Source organism: Rutidosis leptorrhynchoides, chromosome 6, assembly GCF_046630445.1.
Source record: "Rutidosis leptorrhynchoides isolate AG116_Rl617_1_P2 chromosome 6, CSIRO_AGI_Rlap_v1, whole genome shotgun sequence".
Taxonomy (NCBI): Eukaryota; Viridiplantae; Streptophyta; class Magnoliopsida; order Asterales; family Asteraceae; genus Rutidosis; species Rutidosis leptorrhynchoides.
Window position 1 is genome coordinate 401,934,931 of NC_092338.1, and position 9,515 is coordinate 401,944,445.

Here is a 9,515-nt window from a genome sequence, read left to right on the forward strand (position 1 = left end):
GATCGTTGGGCCACCCTTGTGATACGATGATCCCCTAGATCAAGTACTATCCCATTGCCTTTGCAGTAAGCCTTTGGGATAGATTCGAACTTGCCACTCATGGGGTATTCGGGGTAGGTGTTTTACAGGCATCCGACTCTTACGAGATGGGTTTGGTGGATTGCCAAAGGCAATACATGATTTGTGTGTCCTACCGAGATACACGTTTTGAGATATACCGAGTACAAAGCAATAGAGAAAATTATATAATTGTATAAATTCTATATTGGACAAAACCTAATACCACAAACAATAAGACCAGCCATAGTTCCTTCAAAACATATCAGTTTCAAATCCATAGGAATAGTCTCAGCATTATACTTTTCAGTAACAGTTTCCCACACTACAACCTCCATCCACCCATCTTCCCTTTGTTCAGGAACCCATTTTATATTGTCCAAATTCACAAAACTTTGACAAGTCAAAGAAATAATTTTGGTCCTTTCCTTCTTATAAGGTAGTAGCTCTCGTGCCTTTATCGGACACTTGAGCCCGCGACATTTGTCTGAAAGTTTGAACACGAGGAAACAAGCATAGGCCGTATCCGATGATAGCATTTGTGTTTCGATATCACATTTGATATGAAGCTCGTGATGAGCAAGAATCTCAACTGACTCTGCAAATATGCACCTATATGAAATATTATGATATCATGCATATTATTACATTTATTAGAGTTATGATATCTATTGCATCAAGGTTGTAAAAATCGTTGAAATGAATCATCCCTAACTTTGTAGGGATCTATCGGTCAAATTTGGGATTAATCTCACTGGACCTTTTATACATTTTTAATCATAATTTAAAAACCAATATGTGTAAATATAGATAAACATAATCAAACATCTAACTTTAACTTCTCTAGAGACATACACATAATCATTCATTTGTTCAAAATTCTAAACTAAATGCATATTAAAATGTCGACCAACTTTGACATTGACCAATATGACCGATTAAATCCAACTTTGACCCACTGACCAACGTTGACCGATTCATTAAACGAATTTTAAAAAATCTAATCGACCTTCATCTAAAAAAGACGTAATCGGGAATTTTTCACCAGATTACAAAACCATAACGTTGCAAACCTGTCGTTGGCATGGGTTTTGTTGTACAACTTCACATGTGAAGTGTCATATATAACTGCTTTTGCTGATAGCATAAGACATTTCTTCCCATTCACTTCGCTTAGTGAAAAAAACTGCTCATCATAAAGGTATAATTTTTTCATTATCAAAACACAAAGAAGAAAACATAGGGTTCATTTCTCACGCTATCTGTAAACACAACCAAACCTTCTCAATAACTGAAGAAGAAGAAGAAGAAAAAAATGATACCTTTTCACCATTGTCAACATGAACTCCATTGAAAAGAAGGAAGTAAAGCTCCTCTTTAGAGGCATTGCGGTTACTGATTTTCGACCTCTTGATTATTTCTCGACACTCGATCGCCATCTGATCTACCGTGTCGTTATCCGCATCAAATTTCAAGAGTTCTCGTTCACTGTTGTCGTAATTAAGCCCCTTATCTTCTTTACAATCTCTCTGTAGACAATTGCATGATAATGTTTATAGAGTATTCGTGCATTATTTCATTTCATTGTTACAGAAAACAAAAAACAAATACTCCGTATATGATAATTTTTCAACTTACATTAGCAATGGGATTAAACTCTAAGCCTTCAACAAAAATGCCACCACTGCCACAGTAATAACGCGAAAAGCTCTTTAGCGAAACATCAAAATCGATACTTTCCTTGTTATTCCAAAACCGAAACAATTCAATCATCAACCAGTCACTTTCAGCTTTCCACTTTGCGAAATACGCGTTTAAAGTTTCACCTGACTTCTTGTATTTTAGATTTACATATACGGGTCTACTAGAAATCTTTCTTCGATCACAAAATTTGAACACTAGGTAAGCTCCATACAGAGTTTCAGGGGTTAAAAACTGAGTTTTAAGTTGGATTTCGACATTCAGTTTTGAATTATCTGATATCTTTGCCGCCTTTGAAAACCTACACATACATATATGAAAACATAATAAAAAAAACAAAACTAATAAAAAATAAAAAATAAAAAAAAATCTCAATATTAGTGAAACTATGAAAAGGTGCAGTGATAGCATTATTAGTTCCTCATACTTGTTATGTTAATATAAGAGTATGAAGAACTTTTAGTTTCAATCCATTATAAAATAAGTGAGCTTTTAGACCTTGAACTTCGTATGGGTCTCCACTTAACATTTACGTAAGAAAACTTTGTTGCCGATACCATTCCGCTGTTCAATCCATCTTTGTTTATCGAGAACCACTGTTTAAAGTAAAAGGCCACAGAATTCAGAAGCAACAAATGTAGGAGAGAATGTACTTTAATTTTATTGTGCAACACATGGTATGTATGTATATATAAAACCAGTATACAGAAAACATCTAATAGTTAAATAGATTTAATCACCAATCTTTCTTTGTTTAGTACGATTCCTGAAGAGAGGAGAGTATAGAGATCCTTTTTGGTTCGTATATTTGACAAACGATACTTTGACAATTGGATTATTGCCTGATAATCTCTAGGCAACTTTTGCTCCCATTCCCACTCGTCCTGTGCACAAATAAAACATTAACCATTTTAAATCACATATATTTACTTCCTAATGTTCTGAAACTTATTCAACGCTATATTTTCTTGCAGTATCCAACAACGCTGACCGGCCTACACGTCATGCCCCGAGCATGGTCGCAAACGGCGGTTGCGGCGGTTTGTTGACTAATGCGTCTCGTTTCGCCCAAAAACGTCTAATTAGTCGATCTTCGAGGGAAAGCCAGGTCAAAGTTGGTCAACGTTAGTCAAAAGTTGGTTTTTTGTTTGGCCTTGTTCTAGTATAAACGAAATCCCAAGCCCATTTAACAATTAGCTAGGAAAAACACCGACTTACGTAGTATCCTTAAAGATAAAAATTCACTATAATAATAATAATAAAAAAAAAAAAACATTATAGAGATCCATTGAAATTAGGCTTTCGTAATGAATATATATGTTGCAACTTACTTGACATTCGAAGGCTTTCTCGAGTTCTTTTACAACCTCAACCATTGTTGGACGGTTCTCGGGCTCTTCTTGCAAACATTGAAAGGCAACCGTTGAAAAAATAGTCAAACATTTCTCATCAATTTGGCCCTTGAAGCCATAAAAGATAATTTCCTCAAATCTTTTGTTTTTGAAGCATTGAGTAGCCAAGTGTGAAAGAAATATCACTCGGCCATCTTTGTCGCTCGTTTCAATAGCCAATCTCCCGGATAAAATCTCAAATAAGACCACACCGAACGAATATATATCAGAATTTTGTGTCAAAATGCCGACGGTCTCATATAGCGGATCATAATAGCCTAAAGTTCCTAGACCTTTTAATATGATGTAATTCGAAATTACAGCTTTCCAGTCATGACTTAGTAAAATGCTACTGCTTTTTATATCGCCATGAACAGAATGTTGTGCATCAGCAGCACTATGAATATGCGCTAGCCCACGCGCAACATCTATGCATATATTTAGCCGTTGTTTCCATGTTAAACTAATATTTTTAACTTGATTTTTCAGACTTCCATTAGCCAGGTTCTGAAAAATAACGATCCTCTCACTCGCCTCTTCACAAAATCCTAGTATAGGTATGATATTACTATGGCTATAACTATAAAGCATTGCAATATCTTTATAAAATTCATCCTCATATGATCCTACTAAACGATCTAGTTTCTTTACAATAACAGCATTTTGTCCCTTGGAATCAGAAAGTTCTCCTAAGTACACCATTCCATATCCTTCGTGCTCGAAAACGTTACTAAAGTTATTTGTAGCAAATTTAATTGCGTCAAGGGATGTTCTTAGCGTTTCTACGCCTTTTACCTGCATTATCGTAGATCAAATTAGATAGTGATAAATAGACATTGTCGGTCCTCTTGTGTTCAATAATCTTAATTTCATCCCATATAGTTGTGTTACTGTTACAACTGGTCATGTTAATTTATCATCATTATTGTTACAACTGTCATGTTTGAAAGATAGTAGAAACCCCGTGAGGGATTATGTTTCATTGATCGATATATAGAGAGCACAAGTTACATTCTAAACCTTAATGGACCAAGCCCACTAATATAATTGGGTCAGACCATACAAACCTAATCTAATATACACATTCTAATACTCCTCGCAGTTTGAGTGGGAGGATATTACACATGCTCAAACTGAAACATAAATACAAAATTACATGATACAAACATAAACATTAATAACACTAAAAATATGCCTTTTGTCTTTATACTTATAGAATAGAAAGTCTCGACATTGCCGCCTTGAATTTTTGTTTTTGTTTTTTTTTTTTTTTTTTTTTTTTTTTTTTTTTTTTTTTTGGAGTAGCTAAAGAAGCAAGAAAGAATAAAGGGAGTTTATGTATGAAAAAAGATTTAGAGAATTGAAAAGGAAATTAGAAAAGGAAAGATGATTTGAGGAAAATAAGATTTAGAAATAAATTAGATTTTTAAGAAAGGAAAGATTGAGAATTTTAAGAAATTGAAAGGGGATTTGGGAAATAATTTGGTTTCTTTTTTAGAAAGAAATAATAGGAAGATTTTGAAGGAAAAGTTTTTTTTTTTTTTTTTTCTTTTTTCTTTTTAGGAAAGAACGTGAGAAATAAGAAACAAATACTGAAAAGATGAAATATAAAGATTTTTTTTTTTTTTTTTTTTTTTTTTAATAAGGAATGGATCGGGGATGATCTAAAAGAAAGTTTAGAAACAAATAGAAGGAAAAGATATGCAGGCACGATAATTCGATATCAATCAAGAAAGGTTTTTTTTTCTTTCTTTTTTTTTTTTTTTCCTTTTTTTGACCAAACACGTGATATACGAAGTTGGTTCAACAAAGAGAAATATTATTAGTAGCTGAAGAAGAAACGTGTGTTTCACCCCGATGTAAAACAATAATATTAGGAAAGTATTATGAGATACTTATTGGAGAAGAGTTGAACAAAAGAAAACGGCCAAGAACTGGCATGTGGAGGTCGACAAGAAGAGAATGAAAATTGATAGGAAAGAAAAGACTCGCGGACGGGGAGCGCGAAAAGAAAGAAGAAAGAAAAGCGGCGGCAAACTGTTTCGGTAGTGGCGGCGGCAGACCATTTTGGTGACGGCGGCGGCAGACCGTTTGGTGACGGCGGCAAGAAGGAAATATAGAATGGTTGAAAACCTAAGCATCTGATACCATGAAAGAATATTATAAACCCCGTGAGGGATTATGTTTCATTGATCGATATATATATATATAGTACAAGTTACATTCTAAACCCTAATGGACCAAGCCCACTAATATAATTGGGTCAGACCATACAAACCTAAACTAATATACACATTCTAATACTACATAGTATTAGAATGTGTATATTAGATTAGGTTTGTATGGTCTGACCCAATTATATTAGTGGGCTTGGTCCATTAGAGTTTAGAATGTAACTTGTACTCTATATATATATCGATCAATGAAACATAATCCCTCACGGGGTTTCTACTATCTTTCAATGTTAATTTATCATCATACGGAATCAGTGGCGAATCTAGGATGAAAGCTCAAAGGAAGGGGTCCTGATTTTTTTTTTTCAAAGCTAATTATATTTGAACGGGTACTTTAGTGGATGCTTACCTCAAGAAAACTATGATCCCACGAGTATATGGGGTCCTATACTTAAAATTTAGTTGTCCTGTGCAATTTGAAGAGTAGTTTTAAAAATTTTAAACTAGTACTGTCACGAGACCGCCCGGGTTATAAGCTAGATTTGCCCATGTACGGAATACGACCCATAAGATAGAAACGAGAAACTAATTAATACATGTGTTTCAATTGAGACGTGTGTGTACCAGAAGATGCATAATAGGTATGTGATCCTTTATTGTTCAATGAAAAACCACCAAAGTTGATAATTGTTCTCATAGGTGTAATAGAAGTAACACTTACATGGGATCTTAATGCGTTTTCAAGTTCTTCTACGACCTCAGCCATTGTCGGGCGGTCATCCCTATTTTTTTGCAAGCATTTATAAGCAATTCCTGCAAAAATACTTACGGAATCGGGAAAAGTTTCATCATCGGATGTGGATGAGCTTTTTTCAAACTCTTTCTTCAATTTAGGATCGATAATCTCATCGAGCTTCTTTTGCTTGATGCAACGTTTGGCCATATGGGGTAAAAATTCTTGGCCATCTTTGGTCCTCGGAAAGTACGCTAACCTTCCACTCAATACTTCAAACAAAACCACTCCAAATGAGTACACATCGGACTCTTTTGTCAACATACCAGTCTGGCGATACTGCGGATCAACGTATTCAAGTGTGCCCGCAACTTGAGTCATGACAAATGTAGCTTGAAGATTTGCAGGGCCGATCCTCGACAACCCAAAATCGCTAATCTTTCCTACCCAATTATGACCCAACAAAATGTTTGAGCTTTTTATATCGCGATGTATGATCCTATGATGAAGTCCAACACCGTCATGAAGAAATTCGATCCCACGTGCTGCATCAAGACAAATTTGTAAACGTAGGGCCCACTTGTCATTACTCCTGATACTAACACTCGAAATGTACCGATCAAGGCTTCCATTTGAAGCATACTCATATACAAGAATACGCTCGTGGTTTTCATCACAAAATCCAACAAGTGTGACAAGGTTTTGGTGCCTAAAATAAGGAAGAACAGATATTTCTTGCAAAAACTCTGCAGGTCCTTGTCCGTATCTACGATCTAAACGCTTAATGGCAACCACGCCTTTTCTTCTTTGGGATCCCATTAGTTCATCTACAGATACTCCTTGATATATATTCTTGTTGACATATTTTTGAACATCGAAGTGAAAAAGATCAGCTTTGTACACTTTCCCGTATCCACCACTTCCAATTTTAAAATCATCATGAAAATCATTAGTTGCTAACTTAATGTGTTCTAATGGAATTTTCATGTGTTCAAGGTTTTTCACCTACACCATCAAACATTAATGAAATTTTTTAGTTACAAATTTTTAGCTATTGAAAATGCTAGCATACACAAACTGTACTACAGTATATAACTCACACACTTATAGACAGGGGCCTCATAGAGGGTGTGCAAGATAGGCCATCGAACAGGGCCTGAAATTTAGAAAGGGCTTGGAATTTTGAAAAACCTTTTATATATAGTTGTTTTGACATAGGTACAAGTAGATCAAAAATAACTCTCAGCAAAAAAGAAGATTTGTTTTCTTCTTTTGACACAAAATACCACTAGTCACACCTCAATTTCATTTTGATTGAAATATCTCGAGAACTATGATAACTTGTTTTGCTATATATAATAATAGCTTTTAGGAGTATTAGTTTTTAATATGTGCTGAAGAATTTAATGTTTATAGGGACCCATTTTTATAGTCGAACATAGATATGAAAATCAATGAGACGACCTGCCGATCTTTTAAATCCTTGTACTTACTATTTTCGCTACACACACTTACCTACTGGATTTAAAAGGATGGAGGTTCAAATGACCTCTTTGAAATAAAAATATTTATGTGTTTCTTGTAGTATGAGAAAATAAGCACAAACTGTCGTGTTATTCCTCAATGATATGTAAGCACGAACAGTCTACTTCATAGTGTGAAAGTAAGTAAAAAAAAAACTCAATTATAGAACAATTACTTCCAATATTACCTTGTAGGATGCAGCTGCATCTTGGTTTTTTCCTTTTAAATCATGATCATCCTTTTTCTTGAAAAGCTGGAAAATCAAGAGCAACCTAGTATTCAGTATTCGCACAGCCATTCATAATATGAGTGAGTTTACATGTAGATATAATTTCAGATGGTATAATTTTATCTACTTTGACTTTAGTCTATAGGAAATCATCAATGTGGTTTCTTATTGGTACTAAAGATTAACTCATGAAGTATCTTTGCCTCTTTGGATCATATACCTAATCTATCTATCTCATAATAAAGCTGCATATTTATTGATGGAAATTTGATTAAACTCTGTTTATGTTGAGAGATGTAATGTGTGTGTAGACATAAAGTAACTTACTTGTTGAACCTTTTCAAATTCCTGTTGAAGTCTCAAGACTTGCACAAGTTTTTCCACAATTTGATCCATATTTGGGCGATCGGATTGTTGTTTTTCAAGGCAGTGATATGCAATAGCTGAAAAAGCCTCCAAAGATTCCGGGCTCATTTGTTCTCTTAAAAATGGATCTATGATCTCATTCAACCTCCCCTCTTCATAATGAAGGCGCGCAAATGGACCAAGAAATTGTTGGTTATTTTCGTTCCTTTCATAAGCTAACCTTCCACATAATACTTCAAATAACACCACCCCGAATGAGTATACATCCGATTCTTTCGTTACAACTCCAGTTTGCATGTATGTTGGATCAACATACCCCGGCGCACCAATAATATTGTTTACAAAAACGGTACGCTCCATTGGACCTCTTATAGCCACTCCAAAACCACCTATCTTTGCGTCCCAATTTTCTCCTAATAAAATCATTCTACTTCTAATATCACGATGCAAGACACTACTATTGTGTAGATAGTTTAAACCACGAGATGCACCAACGCAAATTCTAACCCGTTTCAACCACGTGAGTTTAGTACTAGTTATATACGTGTCAAGAGTTCCGTACGGCACAAACTCCTCTACAAGAATCTTCTCATTATACTCATCACAAAAACCAATAAGGGAGACGATATTTACATGTTTATTGTAAGAAGATCGAACAGTGATTTCGTTTATGAAATGGTTTTCGGCTCGACTAAATCGTCCATCAATTCGCTTGACTACGATTTTGGTGAGTGATCCAGATAGTAAAAGCTCACCTTTATACACTGTCCCATAACCGCCCTCTGCGATTACATTTTCGTCACTGAAGTTATTGGTGGCCTTTTTTATATCTGCATATGGGATTTTAAGGTGATTAAAATCTTGAAGTATCGACATGATTTTTAACTATACTTGGTTGAAGAAAATTATGGGTTACAACTTGCAGATGAAAATGAACTGAAGGTGTTGACGATGTTCACAATTACACTCCAATTATTGGTTTTTGGATCATACATACAAGTCTTCTAAATATCATCAGATAAAATCCACCTAACCCTATTGAATTTGTCAACGGAATAGGCCAATAGCCAACTTTAAATAAGAAAAAAATTAAGTGGTTGGCCACGTGTTATGGTATACATACTACAATATTGCACATTTGTCATTTTACTTTTTTCGACATGGTTGGTCCCTTTAGTTTTTCAGTAATTATGCGTTTGGTCCATTTCACTAACCAGCGTTAGTAAAATCTCGTTAAGTATTGACACGTGTCAGGCACGTGTATCACCCCACCTGTGAACTTTTTCTTGCAAGGATGTTCAAAAAAATTCATTCTTCTTCCTCCTTAAACCAAATCAAAA

The 9,515-nt window shown here is 34.9% G+C and overlaps 1 protein-coding gene across 3 annotated transcripts; it reads right to left on the reverse strand.

Moving 5' to 3' along the window:
- LOC139851737 (uncharacterized) lies at positions 1-9,128 on the reverse strand. Of its 3 annotated transcripts, none has more exons than XM_071840895.1 (10): positions 8,137-9,128; positions 7,768-7,833; positions 6,045-7,061; positions 3,090-3,944; positions 2,499-2,642; positions 2,257-2,354; positions 1,696-2,059; positions 1,380-1,586; positions 1,131-1,243; positions 1-669 (listed from the first exon to the last, which is right to left on the reverse strand). In XM_071840895.1, exons 1-10 carry the CDS (start codon positions 9,049-9,051, stop codon positions 261-263), a joined length of 4,188 nt encoding a protein of 1,395 aa, XP_071696996.1. In that variant the 5' UTR covers positions 9,052-9,128; the 3' UTR covers positions 1-260. The 3 variants fall into 3 exon arrangements, with proteins under 3 accessions (XP_071696996.1, XP_071696995.1, XP_071696997.1); XM_071840894.1 differs by having other exon boundaries at positions 2,257-2,393; XM_071840896.1 differs by having other exon boundaries at positions 531-655; positions 2,257-2,393.
- Positions 9,129-9,515: the final 387 nt, after the last annotated feature.

What these genes read in the sequence shown, in the direction of transcription:
- LOC139851737 (XM_071840894.1), bottom strand. Translation starts at nt 9,051, where the DNA reads ATGTCGATACTTCAAGATTTTAATCACCTTAAAATCCCATATGCAGAT. An exon ending in AAAACGCATTAAGATCCCAT is followed by an intron (nt 3,945 to 6,044) that starts GTAAGTGTTACT and finishes ACGATAATGCAG; the next exon opens with GTAAAAGGCGTAGAAACGCT. An exon ending in TACTAAACAAAGAAAGATTG is followed by an intron (nt 2,394 to 2,498) that starts GTGATTAAATCT and finishes TCTCTCCTACAT; the next exon opens with TTGTTGCTTCTGAATTCTGT.